We start from the raw sequence: 16,621 nt of genomic DNA, 5'->3' as shown, positions 1-16,621 counted from the left end.
CTGCTGTGTAGGTCATGAAAAGGGTGGTGCATAGTTTAAAACTTCCCATTCTGGTAATTTCTTAAAGAACAGTCGTTCATAGTCCGAACACAAAAGCTCATGATTTAATGAGGAACAGAAACAAAATCTCTGATTGTTGGTGTTTCAAACTTCATTGGAGTCCTCTGGCAACCACAAGTTGATCCTCTGCAGCTTCAATACCCTTTAGCCGTCGATATAAGAGTACATGCTGAATAGAGAACAATGGCTGGTTGTTATGTTTATTTACCCTTACTACAAGCTGGGTTAACCTCTTCAAAACAGCTTTGCTAAGCCCGTTAACCACACGGCCCATATGACCTGTAGCAGTATCTCTAATGTGATGCAAATCTGACTCGAGACCATATGCACAAGTTCTGCTGCATTGTGTCCTCGAAAACTCTACACGTTTATTGCCGTCCAACCCATCCCGGTCTTTACGTTTCCAGGAGGAAATGGTCTGAATAGCAACCACTTAAAAAAAGAAACCAAGAGTCTAGCATGATGGTACATTAATTTTTTAATGACTGTTGTACATTTATAGGAGGGGGGAAAAGCCCACACAGAGATTAAATGATTTTCATAACAACAATTTCAACTAGTTAATAAAAACAAGGAGTCCGGTGGCACCTTAAAGATAATTAATGAATTAATTAATTATCTTTAAGGTGTCACCTATTTAATAATTATGCATGAGTTTGCCCTTCGAAAGAGGACTTCTACTCTGCCGCAAATATCCTGGGGGCGGGGAAAAGCACAGACAAAACAGAAACATTTGACCTGATTTTTGTTTCATTTGTTATTTTAGAAGAGCTTGTTTTCATCCCCGCCCAGATGTTGCTGCTGTCCCCCAGTGAAGTCATAAGGCTGTGTTTGTAATCGTTATTGTGATGTCATATACCCAGCAATATGACTTCACTCCAGGATCCAGGAGGACGAGCACACTGGGCTGCACTGGAGCGAGCACTAATTTAAATCATACATAGTCGTGGTAATTAGCAAGTCTGGCAAGAAAAATTATGTCAGATCTGCGGAAATGTAAATGGAGTTCTGCTTAACTCTGATGTATTTACATTTTCCCAAAGTCGTTCTTTAAAACTGCTTCTCTGCAGTCATGGTGAGAGCTTCATTTAACAGATCATTTTTTCTTGATGGCTGTGGCAAGCGTAACAATGTTCTGTGCCTGCTTCAGTAATGGCATGTCTATCATACTCCCATGGAAAGTAAAGGCTCCCTGGAAAATAGAAAATACAAACTTCATGAAAGAACCTTTAAAATGATAGGTTATTTTGTTTTTTGTTTGTTTTTTTACATCCATCTGTAAAACAAGGAACATTAGATCCCACATGAATCAAACTGATTCTTCTTGTATAGCCTTCAGAAAGAGCCAAACTAAAGGAAAGGGGCGGGGGGGAGGAAGAGAGAGGCGGGGAGTTCAATGTTAAAAGGAAGAGGGAAAAAAACACACTTGATCACACTGTGCGGGAAGGAGCGTATGTATTTAACTCCCAATCAGGGCCGGCTCCAGGCACCAAGCACCCAAGCTGGTGCTTGGGGCGGCACCTGGAGGGGGGCGGCGCGGCGCTCTGGCCGCCGGGGGAGGGGGGGGGGAGAGCCGAGCACCCGCCGGGGCTCGCGGCCCTGCCCCCGGCGCTCTGGCCGCCGGGGGGAGACCGGAGCCGCCGCCGGGGCTCGCCGCCCTCCCTCAGGGGCTCCGGCTGCCCCCCCCTGGCAAAAAAGCCAGAGCCGGCCCTGCTCCCAATCTGAAAAACAGGCAGAGAGCAGAAACGATCCACAGTGGGACAGGTGAATTTTAGGGCATGCTGCCGATTAGCACAGACAATATGTATCAACATGGGAAAATAGCCCTTACTAGTTCTAAAAGAAGTGGAAGCTTGGTACAAGAAGACAAACTAACCTCACAGAATTGGGCCCCTTTTATAGAAGAGATCAGACCATCCTCACTCATCACACAAAAGTGAGCTGGAACAGCTAAGGGCCTTAGTCTACATTCAGCAAGGCTCGAGATTAGATGATTTCTAACTAATTATAGCATCATATTAGTAGTTCTTTCCCCGGCTATGACAAATAGTGATACCAACACCTAGCCCCCTTCACTTTTCATTTCACAAAATGCAATGTAACAATACTGTGCTCAGGTATCACATTTTTCCATACGTAGAACACCGAGCTAGTTACAAGTGTGGAGAGGCATTATTACCCTTTGGGGAAACTGAAACAGAGGTCTTGGCCCCGAGACTTTTTTTGGGAAATCTCTTCCAGTTAGAGCTCCACAGGTAAGACTGTTAGTTCTCAGGGCCTTGTGCTGCCGTTCCAGAGCTGCTGGCATTGCTCCTTTCTCCTTTTCCTCCTTCCTATATGGCTAGCAGATTATGTTCATGTTCAGAGAATGGATATCTAACAATGTAAAACATGCTGTATTTGACTATTGTGCACTACTGTACTGGAGAATTTACCAGACTATGTTCTGCACAGGATTGGCCAAGAGTGTCTGAACAGTGACTATCCCAGAGTCAGAGCAGATTTTTGAGTAACTTTTCATTTTTATCAGTACTTAGCTCATGTTCCACTTAGTATTAGTATGAGATGAACAAGCTGTAGTTACATCTCAACTAAAAGAAACCTTATATTAAAGAGCCCCAAACCTGACCCCACCCCCAACTTTGGATGTTTTAATCTCCTTTTCATTGTATTAAACCCATCAGTAAATTCTAACATTTTGTGTTGAAGAAATAGGATTTTGAAGCTAAAAAGCTTTGCAGCAAGACAGTCCTAAGTGATATTGCAGGACTCCTGCTTCCTGCATTTGTCAAAGGCACTTCTGACATTTTTTTTTTGTACATAACAAAACAAGCTTGCAGGATTATTATTTCTATCTTTTACAATGGCCAAAAGTGAGCTGGGCATTTCACACAACAAATTAAAGGATGTAGCCCCTTCCCCGAAGATCTTACATATAAAGGCTCTGGTCCTGCATTGTGTAGTGGGCAGCGGGTGTGTGTGTGTTGCTGCTGCATGCATTTAGAGCCCCACTGAAATCAATACAGGACCATGAACTCATTTTAGATTTGACTAATAAGAGCAACACCAGGGAGGGGATAGAGTGAGGAAAGACATTTCTGTTTGGTTGTGTTTGGGGGAAGCCAGGGGAATTGAGAGTGAAACAAACTAATGCTTATTATTTTCTAGTTACAAGATACAGACTAATAATGAAATTGAGAAATCCAGCAAGTCAAATGATAACATCTAGCATTTTCCAAAAATGATTATGGAAATGCGTTGTTCCAGTGGATCCCAGCCTCATACCTTTAACTCATTCAAGCAATATTAAATTAAATATCTCATCAGATTAGGACATAACACAGCAAAATTTCATCCTTGGACACAGTCACTTATATAGTTTATTATAATTCTATAAGTTGACACTCAACCAATTTTTGAACTATTAGTCCAATTATTCTATTCTAGTCTATTCTATTCAGAGTTTCATATCCTGTACATTATCCTGGAATTTTAGCAGGATTTGGTGAATAATGGGCTGATGGTGATGACATCATCATTCAAATCAAGCAGAAATTCAGATGAAAAATGCTTCAAAAATGTCTTTACAAATTGCCTAGAACTCTGTAGGCCTTATGTAAATAATCTTCCTATTAACAACATTGCAGTCATTTACAGATTAATTATTAGCTATTTTAAAAAGAACATACTTAGTTAACCATAACTTAGGTTTGTCAACTGTTGAAAGCAAGAATTAGAAATGAAGCAAACATTTTAAGATGTATAGTTTATTATTTAACTACTTGTTCAGCATAATGCTATGGAGTGGTTGAGGTACTAATTTATGCAAAACATATTTTTGTTAACTGAAAGCTTATCTTATAACTGTATCTATTTTGCTATAAGGAGTCAGTTTAATAATAGTTTGGAAAAAAGTCAGTGTTCCAAAGGTTAATTCACTTGTAGCATAACAGTGATAACTGGATTTACATTATGTGTTCTTTTAGAAGGGACCAATTTAGTAAACAGCACACTTGCCCTGTTATAACTAAAATAATAGGTTAGAGGTTTAAAGAGGGAAAACAAGAAAATAGCACAGATGCACATGAAAACAGGAGGACAGCTTTCGGTGTGCTGTCCTCTCAATGTGCATAGGTAACTTTGATAGATATCAATCAGAATTCTACACATACATCCAGAGGAAAATGTCTGTTTTTCCTACATGAAGTGGGAGCAGAAGCAAGCTGGTTTCTTTGTTTATTCACTCTGAGGTTTAATTTCTTCTTGCTAATTTGCAATAGTGAGCTAAAATCCAGAAAAAGCAACCAGTTTGAATATATTCTATTCACCATAACTCTTTCCACCTCCAGTTTTCTGCAGACCGGCAATACCAGTAATTATGGTATTACCCTACATTAGCCTTTCTAATTCCACTAGATGGAATTTGCCCTTTTTTTTTTAAGTCCTTTTATTTCCCTTCATATTACGATAAAGACAACAAGATTTTTTTTTTATAAAAACCATTGACTTCAGTGAAGTTACACTAGGGATACATTTAGTCCCAGAGCTGAATCTTCATACTGGCAAACATTCCTAATAAGCTCACATTTCTAGCCTGTATTTAGTTTTCTAGTTGTTAAAATGCTCTATCAGAATGCAATTCTTAATCAAAATTTTAGCAAGAACTGAAATATCCTTAAATGACTGGTGACAAGTGGGGCTTCAGATTGCTCGTGTTCTACGATACATTTCATACCCTCCACAGAGCCAGAATAAGCCATTCAGTCTTTCCCCAGTATCTGGGTGAAATAAGTTTATAGTTTTTAGCATAAATAGATTCCAAAAGGTCACTTGGTGATAGTGCTGGGGAAACCTTTAAGGTTTAGAGATTCAGTGTAGCTGTCTCTTGGAATGTGAGCATTTCTCCTTCTTTTCCCCTTCAATAGCCTTTGGAGTCCTCTCTTTCTCTGCATCCCTCCGATAGCATCCCCTAGTCCCTTGCTCTCTCTCTTTCCATAAGCCTCTGTCCTCTCCTTTCCTGCAACCCTATGCTTGCTATAGTTGTGTGATGGGTTACAACCACAGGCTTTTTGAGGAGTGGGTGGGTCACTGGGAGCCTAAAAACTATTATATAGTTTTGTTTAAACAATTCATACAGATGAGACGCCAGTTCTAGGCACAAGGAACTCAAGTCGTATGGTGACTTTCTCTGGAGATTTCAGGTGTTTGTTTCATATTCCGTGCACATAGTCTTAAAAATTCAGGGCCTAATTCTCCTCTCACATCTGTGAAGATAATGGAGTTACACTGGGTAAAACTAATCAGAGAGGAGAACCTGGCCTTTAGGTACATGCTTATAAAACGCATACCTGTACATCTCTTGCACTTTTTTAGGGACAGAACTACAGCCATGTTAGCAGGCTTACTACTGCTATATCATCCCTGGTGAGCATGGTGATTTATAGATGGATACGTCAAGGTCCCTAGCCTGAAAGGATTATAATGCAAGGGCCAGACTGCACGTTTCAACACTGCCCTGAATGCAATGATTGCAGCCGTTGGTGGCCCTTACATGGGCTGTGTGAGAAGAGGGAGAAGGATGAAGTGACTCCTGACTCCTTCCTCCTACTGAACACCCAGGCAAGGGCCAGTCACAATCTCACCCTACATGTGTTCAGAATTCCTGCACACATCACAACAGGGACCTTGGACTCTCCACAAGATCACAGAAACTAGGGCCTAAAAAAGTGAGCCCAACTGCATGTAAGGCAAACACGTGATACAATTTCAGTTCCAGTGTGTAGAAAAAGTCTATTGTTTTCTTTCAGGATGTAAATCATCCTCTTTCTCTTTTTTCCTATTTCTAAGCAGCTAACAGACATTTTCTGCTTGCTTTCACAAGCGTGACAGCTTTTCTGTTTCCATACTTGTGCAATCTTCATAGTTTTTATTGTTCTCCCTTAGTCCCTGTTTATAAATTTCCTCTTTTTCTTATACATTTTTCCATTGGAAATACACTAAAATGTTCACCTTCTCTCTCTGAAATTAACTGCCATGTTCTTACTGATGCAAAGGTCAAAACTGGTGATGTTACACTTCCATTTTATCTATCAGAAAATGTCCCACCACAGGTGGTGCTATTTTGGCACTACACCCAACACATGCCTGATCCAACACTTTCATTTGCTGATTGGCCGTACCATGTACTAGACTTGCTCACATCACCACTCTTCTGGGCCCACTTGGAAGAGTCTGTATGCAGTGTACAGAAGTGCTGTGAAACATAGTTTTGTCAGCTCCAAAGCCTTTTGGGTGTGGAGCTAGGGAAGCAACAACACTGGCAGGTCTGACACAGGATTTTCCAACTGGCAAGCTGGGAATGCAACACAGACTATTCCTGCTCCCAGCATCAGAACTGGTGTCTGGGTCAGAACTGGTTGGTGTTGTGCTACTTTTCTGCCAATCACAGAGCATCACCGACTCCCCATTCAGGCACTTTAGCTAGGCTGATTTAGGGCCTGACCCTCTAGTCGAAGGTGCTGAGAGCCAGCTGCAAAGTGCCGGGCATCCTCAATTCTCATTGACTTCCGTGGTATTTGAGGACTCTTAACATCTCCTTGGATTGGGCTCTCTGCAAAATGGCTCACTTCCTTGGCTCACTCCCACTCCTTCGTCTCCCTTTCCTCAGCTCTACCTGCTCTATAACCTGGGCGTCAACCCAGGATTTCCTGATTATCCAAACCTCACTTTTGGAGAGTTGATGTGATTCTTTTATCAGAAGTGATATTTAATAACATCTGTGGAAAGCAGAGAGTGCCTAAAGCTTCAGTAAAGTAGTCCCCAGAATATTTCCCATAAATCTTACACTGGAATAGGAGGAAGGAAAATAACAAAAAGAAAAAAAAAAAACCAAGACAAAACAGGAAAGGAGGGTCATGCTCATTCTGCCAAGGTCAGATCATGAATGACTGTGACATGATGAAAGCACCATGATCTGCACATCATAAACAAACATCCTATTTCTTTCCAGAGTATTTAAACATGGGTGTATTTTACAGGATTACCCAAAAGTCTTGTGGCCAGACATAGGAGAAATGTGGTTGGCTACAGATTTTAGGTAGGGTCATATGACCTTTTTGGACTTTCCTTTACTATGTCCATTTCAAACAATACAGCATACATTCCATTTTCATTACCAGAACCTCTCATTAGTGTAACAACATTTTTGATGTCCTAAAGGTGTGTTGTTATAAAGAATGGGACCCAGTCTGCACCCAGCAGCTTCTACCACGTCAAAGCTGCAGGAGCTCCTCATCCTGCCTGGGTTGACCAGCTGTGAAAGCAGATCTTGCGGGAGGGGTAGCATGTGTTCCCCTTCCCACAGGTGGAGTCTCTGACTCCGCTCAGCCTGAGTGCCATATGTGGCATTCAGGCTCTGGGAAATGTCAGGGAGCAGAGTATAGGCAGCTCTTCCTTGTTGTCCCACTCACGGGGAGTGGAGATGGTTTGTCCCTAACAAACTAACAGCTGGGGAAAGACTGCATGACCCTCCATGTCTCAAAGATATTTCCCTTGCTGACAGGTCTATAACAGAACTCAGACAGAGGGAGAAGGGGGGCGACTTGGCTACTCCCCTCTCTCCCTGCCTACTGGAGCTGCACAGAGGTTGACGTAATTGTTAAGTCCTCTGCAGCTACAGCTGTAGGGGGGATGGATGAGGTTATTGATACATACAGGGCTGCGTGGGTGGGAACAGGGAGATTATTTAGGTGGCGTCCCTGTCTCCTGAGAAGCTCCACAACTCATGCCTGCAAAGCAGGTATATTCCCCTCCTCACATCCTTATACCGCAGGCCAGCGTTCCTAGACTGCAATGGGAATAGCCTGTGCTATAGAGCCTGCTGGAGCTTATGTGCCCCATCCCACTCTGTAAACTGGGCCTACATTTGGGCTCAATGAATTTATAATGAAATGTTATATTCTCTCAAATAGATAAAATGTTTTAAAAAGCAACAGTAATTTATGTGTCAAGTGTGCAGGGGTGAGTGGGATCCTAGTGGATCTATTTTGTATTTAACACTAGCCCAAAGTGACTTGGAGGATGGAGTGCAGGGTACACTCAGCAGGTACCAAGGGGAAACAAAGCTGGAAAGGAATTTTTAAAAAGAGAGACTAATTGTAGCAAGTTCTCAGAGGAGACCAACAAAAATGACAAGGTTTGGAAAATAAGGCCTGTGAAAAAAAGAATTGAGCGTGGTGAGTCTAAAATAATACAGAGACAAAAGAGACAGACTACGAATAGGCAGAGGGATATTATAAAGAGGACAGAGCAATTTATTCTCCTATTCGCGGTCAAAACAAAAAGGAACAACATTTTTGCAGCAGGGGGACAATTTAAATGACATTTTAGGAAAAACTAATGGAATAAAGCATCAAGACGCAGTGGAGTTGCCATCGGAGATATTCAGGACTAAACTTTACAACACATCAGTTTGACATCAGTTTGGGTTTATGTTTGTTCTTATCAGGACAGAGGACTCATTTCATTATGCCATTCATGGAGACATAGACCTGAGTTGATATCAGTGATTTCAAAAAAAGAATAATGTACAATTGGTAGGCCATTCTACAGGCAGTCTAGTGGGACACTATGACCGTCTGTGGTTCTTGAACACTGGTACAGTGGCTTCTGGATAGTCTGTCCCAATATGATGTCATCCTCAAAGGTTTCCTTAACTTGTGACAAATGAACTATATGGAGCAGCATAAAGAGATCCAGTATTGGTCCATTGCGTTCCAAGACTAAAAGATTTCCTGATAGAAGACTTTAGTCTTTTGCTCTTGGGGAAGTGAGGGTTTTCTTCTCTATCATAATAGCATCTAAAAAGTTTTACCCTATGGAATACTTCAGTTCGGTAAATAGCTTAGTAAATTCAGATTTCCACCTCACGGAAACATCATAAAATGTTTACTGTCATAAATACTCTTATCATTTTTTGCATGTTAGTTTGACTGGACTCAGAGTGGGTTGCCATTCTGTTGAGAGCAAATCTGTATCTGGAGGGGACAGTTCCTGTGGTTCAGTTTCAATCAATTTAGCTTCTTGAGATCCTAGAGCAACTTTGGAAAATAACTGTGAGTTGGACCTATTTCTGCCATGGAAAATAAAATCAGTCAGGGAGATACTGGGTCTGGTAATCAACGCTTACCTTAAGGAGGATGGTAAAATGCCACCTTCCATCAAACAAGTCTTCATTAGACCTCTGCTCAAGAAATCCTATCTTGGACTTTGACCTTGTTAATTATCCTGGCCTCTAAACTGCTGTTTTTACAAGGTTATTGAGAAGGTAGTGCAGGGCAGTTCTCATATAATCCAGAGTCTTCATGTTCCCTTGATCTCTCTCAAACAACTGGGGTATGGTACAGAGACTACAATGGACTTGGTGGCCTTTCTTAGTGATGGTATCCACGCTGACTCCTTTAAATATGCCAGCAATCTTTGATAGAGTTGACTGTAATGTTCTGTTGACTTGACTATGGCAGGGATGGACAGGATTGCATGCGAGTGGTTCCATTCCCTCCCCCCTCTTTTTTTCCAGAAAGATCCCAGAAGGTGGTATTGTTGCACAATTGCTCATGCACACTGAGACCTCTCATACAGTATGTGGTGTTCTAAAGGGGTTTATTCTCTCAATTCTCTTGTTCTACATGTACCTCTGATAAGATAATGAAACAATTTGGGCAAAATGATTTAGTTGGGGTTGGTCCTATTTGAGCAGGGGGTTGGACTCGATGACTCCTGAGGTCTCTTCAAACCCTGATATTCTATGATTCTCAGACTATCAGTATGCAGACAACTTGCAGCTCTGTGTGTCTTTCATTTAACCCAGATAGTGTGGTATTTTATTTCCTTGTACCTAATTGAGACAAGAGATTGAGGCTTGGAAGAATGTGATTTGCGACTAATGCCAATCCAGATAACAGAGTACTAATTGTTTGGAGGTATGTGGGATAGTGACTGGCCCCATTACTGAAGGAGTTTGCTCATGCTTTTTTAACAAGATTTGCAATTTAGGGATACTCCTTGATCTCTGAGAGCATATGGCTTAGGTGGCCAGTAGTTCTTTTTTCATCTGCATTTGATCTTTTCATGATCATCCACGCCTTTGTGACCACCCATCTGGATTACTGTAATGCTCTCAATATGAGGGACGCTACTGAAAACCGCTCTCAAGCTACGGCAGGTACAGAACATGGAGATCTGCTTTCCTAAGCTGTAGCAAGCATATTACACATCAGCTCCAAATATTATATTGGCTTTCTCTCTGATTACAAATGAAATTCAAGTTGTTTCTATTGATCATCAAAATCCTAAATTGTGTTTTGGGAACCAGCTTCCTGAAAAACTGTCTTTTCCACTATCTACTGTCTCGATCACTAATCAGCAGATGAGCTCTGGCTAATGGTCTCTAGGTTTGATGTCCTCTTTGTCTCTTCTGTAAGGTATTTTGTGCAAAGGCTTCAATCCCAATGGAGCTAGGGGATAGGTCTTTGACAAAAATCTGTAGAAAATCTAAATCTGGCTTCTGGCCTGTCTAGTTGGGAAAAAATTGCTCTGTACCACATGGAAAAAACTGTCCACACGCAATAGAAAGCAAAATAATTATTCTTTGTGTGTGTACAGCATGGGGTGGGCCACCATGTCAGAGTTGTCAACTCTTTCAGGAATACCCTACTATGAACCAGGTCAAGTGGGACCCAGGTATGGGGCATTACTGGGTCCTGCTGAGTAAGGTCTTGGCATAAGGATAGGAGGAGTCTTATATGAACTCTGCACACCAACACCACTTTGGCCAGTTCAGGGTAACTAGGATGAAAGCAGTTTTGTGACCTTCAGTTTTCTTTAGGACCCTCCAATGAGTGGAAGAAGAGAAAATTGCAAGCCAGGGGAAAGTTCCAAGAAATGCTACCTAAAGGGGAACACCTGGTACTGCATTTTGTTGGAAATGGGTATATGATGGGGACACCCCAATTCTTGCTGAAAGGCTTCTGCCCTTAGGACAATTCTTCTAGAATACTCTTTTATTGCTTTAGCCAGTCTGCTGTACAGTAAGATGACCCTGAGCCAATATGGCCTAAGTAAGAGGATGATGACCTCTACTCAGATGAACAAAAAAAAAAAAAAAAAAGGAGCAGACTTCCCTAGCAGCGTTGTTTTTCATGGTCTAGGTACACAAGTACTGCTGAGCAGATGGACTTTATGAAGATGTGCTTCCCTCGGATTAGCCTTCTGAACACTAAGAAGGTTAATTTCTCTCTCTCTTTGGGCCTGTGTGTTAGCTCTTCACCCTGACAGGCTCACATCTGAGGCAATGTGTAGTTAGTCTAGGACCTGGAGCATTCATCGTCTTCCCCCATTATTCATTATGAGGCCCAGTAAATTGAACAAAGCTCCCATACTGCTTGGGTAACCCAGTCCAGAGACTGTGTGTGAATAAACCTGTTGTCGAAATAAGTAATTATGTAAGATCCTTTCTATGGAGGGCTGACTGTGAACACTCTCAGGCAGACTAAATGCAGAAGTGCTGAACTGGAAATATCAGCAAGCCAATGCAAACTTTGTGTACTTCTGATGGGAAGGAAAGTAGGTGATGTGTAAGCATGCATCGTCAAGTCTAGGAAATATTCCTGATCCATTGCTAGCTGAAAGATTCCATTTCAATCCTCTGAGGTTTTATGAAATTGTTCACCCACTTCCAAATCCTAAAATAAAAAGAAAAAGGTCTGATATCTCCTTCTCTGAGGCCACAAAGAATATGGAATAAATCCATCAAAATCTGTTTGCCTGGGCCTGGGAACACTGTTCCCAACCCCAAAAACTGTTACACAGTTTACAGAGAAAGGAAAGGAAGACCATTGTTCTGGGGAGGGGAAGAAGCAGGAGGATATTAAGAGGACACCCACAGGAGACTATGGAAAAAGACCCAGGAGTTCAAAAAGATAACTTCCCACTGGGATTAAGCAAAAATCCTTAGGCAAAGTCCATGGAGGGAAAAAGTTGACTGTCTGAAACCTTTGCTCTTCTACTTAGGGGCTCAGGAGAATGGCTTGGGTTTACTTCCAGGTACAGAAACAAAAGAAACTGGCACCCCTTTTCCCAAAAACTGGAACTATGCTTATGCTTGTCGGGGAACCTCCTGACTACAAACGGGTGACATTTTCCTGTGGAAAAGGATTTAGGCTTAGTTTCAGAGAAGTCAACATTGGAAGTTTAAATTTATTGCCTGACAGGTCAGGTAGGGTTGAATCCAGGTTTTCTTCCAAAAAACCCTTTTCAAAGGGAAAAGCGATCATAACGAGCTGGGACAAAGCCCCCGCCCCTTTTCACTGATGAATCTCTACAGCTTAATAAGTCACTAAGGACTGGCTGAGGATGTTTGGGAAAGCCTGAGATGGTCCTGGTCAATATCTTTCAGTTTATAACAAGATGAAGTTTCCTGTTCCTCTCTTCCCAGCAGAGTATTTACATATGAACCCCCCAATCCAAATCTATCCAGGATTCTTGGGTAGTTTCTTGTCCTAACTCCTTCTGGGAAGGCAGGAACTGGCAGCTATCAAATAACTAACCTGGGTGCACAAGATATTCAGAATACACAGATGCTAGAAACAGTGAGGCACTCAAATAGAATATTTCTAGAGACAGACTCCCTTTTCTTATCCAAAGTATCCTTTAAACTGATGTGGGTACGTCTACAGTACAATTAAAAACCCGCGACAGACCTGTGCCAGCTGACTCAGGCTAAGGGGCTGTTTAACTGCAGTGTAGACTTTGGGCCCGGGTTGCAGCTTGTATTAGCCTCCCTGTGCATTAGCCCCAGGGCTTTAGTGACAGGAGGGAAAAGTATCAAGATCCACAGAGGGCCTGCTTGGAGGGGTGGGGGGGGGCAAGCAAATCATTTGTACGAGCTCCCAGCACTCTCATGAGCTTCTGCAGGTCTGAACTGCAAAGCAGGCGAAGAGCCTTTCTGCCTCACACCTACCCCAACTGGCACGACTATGTGCAGGATTGGTCGTACCAGTGGGAAGTCAGCATATGTAGGAATAACAAGCTAATGTGCCCCTTACCTCTACATAACAGAGGTTCACGATTTTCCCCCAAATAGTCTTTTCTATGGGAGGAAATCCACCTGTTGTGCTATAGCACACTTTTTTGATCTCTCTTCTGAATAACACAGCTACATAAGAGACTTTTGTTAATCATATTGTCTATATTTTATGTGAAAAACCCACACCCCTGAGCGACACAGTTAAACCGACCTGACCCCCGGTTTAGATAGACTGGAGACCTCACTACCGCCTCTCGGGGAGGTGGAGTACCTACGCCAGCGCGAGAATCCCTCCCGTCGGCTTAGGGAGTGTCTTCACTGACGCGCTCCAGCAGCCCTGCTGCAGTGTTGTAAGTATAGACAAGCCCAGAATGAAGGAAGAGCTTGGGGGCCAGTGTCTCCTGACTAGACACAAACACACACACATTGGCACAGGCGCTAAGGAGCCCTCTCCCAGAACAACAGCCCCTTGGGAAGGCAATGGGATCTAGATGCTACAGACAGACAGAATCCTTACTGGGGGCTGGATCCCACTCCCACTGCAATCAGGGGAAAGACACTCACTGACCTCAAGGGGAGTTGGAGCACTCCCAAGTACAAGTCCTAGCATGCAGATTGTTTCCAAGATACAGTAGCCTGGGTTCAGACTTTCCTAAACAAAGACTGTTATGACAGGGCCTTTGTGAGCAATTCCCTTGCAGACCAGATACTGTGTAAATAAAAGGATTCCAGGAAGGACCATAAAAGCTACTGCATAGTTTGCCAAATCACTTGAGTTCACATATCATTCAGATGCCAAAGGTCTCCTAAGACTATTATCCATACATGGCACTATATATGGCATTCTTTCAGCTTAGCCCTGTGGAGCCTAAAGCACTCAACCAAAGTTACAGTTTTGTATTGTGAATTACTAATCCTAACTTTAAATTACACTTAATTTACATGTGACTTTTGAGGCAATATTTAGCTCTTTCTTTCCTGGTTGACCAATCAGGTTCCTTTAAAATATTTACAACTTATTTATGTAAAAGCTTAATTACACTTTTATTTGATCTTTTTGCACTCCATTTGTCATTTTTGCTTGATATTAGATTAAAAAACCCAACTCAGATGACTGGTAAAGACTCTTACAGAAATCATACTGTACCTAAAATAATATTTTCAACTCAAACTGCACAAGAATACTCAATCTGAATATATTCTAAAACTAATTTACTATTTCTATTATATATAAACAACAAAAAGCTTCTATGGTTTTTAAAGTATTTTTGGGTCAAATTTATCAGTCATGTAATGGTGGAGTAAGCTGCATTTTGGCCGAGAAAATGAGGGCACATGGTAAAGTGTAATGTAGTTACATTAAAAGGAGAGCTGGTTTTTTCTTACACCCTATTAATAGCTTTTCCTGCTACCTTCAGCCTGCCTTTTTGGAGTGTAAGTTATTCATTTTTGTACGCCAGATGGGCCAATTTCTGCCCTCATTTAATTTAGATTTGTATCACTTTATTATCTTCATTTACTGCAGTGGAGCTACTCCAGATTTAAACCAGAGTGAGAGCAAAATTTGGCCTATTGAATGCCACGTAAGTGCAAGATACACTATCTTGCTTCTTGAATCCAGTCTATGATCAAGATCTATTTTATGCCACTTTTAGACTTTCATGGGGGGGTTGTACCTGAATTTACTCCCAAGAATCATACGTCATAGCAATTGTACAATGCACTTCTCTTTGAAAAATTACTGAAGCTATATTATAATAATACTTTGCTTTCATATAGCACTTTGCATCTGCAGATCTCAAAGCCCTTTACAAAGAATGGTGATTTAGTTCAATAATGTCCAAATAAAGTACAAACACAAATGACACACTAGGAGGAGGTCCAGTTTTTGGATCAGTGGTGTATATATCGTGTTAGTCATTCCCTTTTTTTCATAGGGCCCCAATCCTGCTACTATTAAAAAGTTAATGAAAGTTTTGTTGTTGGCTTCAGTGCAAACAGGACCATGCCCATAATATTATTCCAAAGAATTTGGGCTAGCAGAATCTTTTTTTCTCCCTGGGGACTACAGGAGTGTCTAAAATACCCTAGAGTCCACCTGTGATCCTAATTCTTACTAACCTCTGTTCTCAAATGCAGGGACCACTATGTCAAAGCATTTTAGTCTGCAAGATATAGTAGTCTGATTTCAGCCTTTTCTCAAACAAAGCTTACTGTGACTATTGTATCTGTCAAACTGTGATAAATTATGAGAGCTGATTATTGTATTTTAATGCAAACTATTGTTGACTAAGGGCATCAAACTTTGAAACCAATTAACAACAAACTGTGATCCTAGAGGTTGAAGACCAATAATTTATCTGTGAGCAACCTAGCCACTCAAATCCCTTGCATTTATTTTTTCCAGGCTTTCAATTTTGATTAATAACATAACAAAAACATGCAAGACTGAACAGTATGAACCAAAGCTATATTTTTGGACCTACTGACATGCAAGTTCTAATTTAATAAAATAAAAAGAAAAGCAGGAGTGGTGTTTCACTATCTGCACATTAGGATTTCTAAAAGCAATATATGGAATATTTCTTACAAGATGGGATGGGAAGAGTTATTATTGTAATTTTAACATCTCTCTAGGACACTCAGCGTGAGATCCCTCCTGTGAGACACCTTTGCTTTGGAAAAATTAAGTAATCAGATTGTTCAGGCTTTTCTTGGCTACACATTTATAATACAGCAATACAAACTCAGTTAAGAAGTTTGCAGGAAACATTGCACACAGCAATCTATTTACTAATTTTTTTGTTATGAAAATGTAGTAGTATTTAAATGTTAAGAATTCGAGCCAGGTCACAAAATAACTTGCCTACCAAGGTTTTTTTGGGGGGGATAGATTTTTATACGCCAAATATATAGAAACGTGTAAACTGGTTAGTAAAGAAGCAAATCTATATTTGCCAAAGAGTTATAGAAGCTTCTAATCTAATTAAAAAGCACTTGTTACAATGAAACTTTCATAAATTGCTGATCTTATCAAGAAACCAGCATTTTGGGGACAAACTGTCATTAAAATAACACTTTTAAAACAAATTAGAAAAGTAATGCTTCCATAATGTAGGATCTTTAAATGCCATATCTGTAAGGTTTTTGTAATTTTATGCTGCTAATATTGTCATTACCGTATATTCCCTCGCCAGTTATACAATTTACAGGTGTACTCTTTTGATAGGGTTTTGACATTCAATTTATATGGGCTCATGAGGTACAAGCCATAAACATAAACAAATATTCTGCTGAGTCTGTCATTTGAATGTTTATTATTTATCTGCTTATCATTTCCCTGAAAAACTCCAACCACTGGGATTGTGTATACTCAGCAAAATGCATTTGTAAGATATGTAGTGTGTAGGAATCAGAAAAATGTGAAAAATCATGCATGCATGTTCTCTCTATGTTACTTACATTAATCACCGAGGT

At 41.0% G+C, this 16,621-nt stretch overlaps 1 protein-coding gene across 1 annotated transcript in view; it reads right to left on the bottom strand.

Annotated features, from left to right (window-relative positions):
- Window positions 1-530: 530 nt before the first annotated feature.
- Window positions 531-16,621, bottom strand: part of CLYBL (citrate lyase beta like) — a 133,282-nt gene continuing 117,191 nt past the window's right edge. The window contains 2 exon segments of the mRNA XM_029913111.1: window positions 531-1,167; window positions 1,169-1,252. Of these exon segments, the coding sequence (XP_029768971.1) occupies window positions 1,111-1,167; window positions 1,169-1,252 (141 nt within the window). The 3' untranslated portion in view covers window positions 531-1,110.

Source organism: Terrapene carolina, unplaced genomic scaffold, assembly GCF_002925995.2.
Source record: "Terrapene carolina triunguis isolate 2854851 unplaced genomic scaffold, T_m_triunguis-2.0 Scaffold21, whole genome shotgun sequence".
Classification (NCBI taxonomy): domain Eukaryota; kingdom Metazoa; phylum Chordata; order Testudines; family Emydidae; genus Terrapene; species Terrapene triunguis.
Note: the sequence above shows the minus strand (reverse complement) of the source record. Positions and strands in the feature narration are given on the sequence as shown.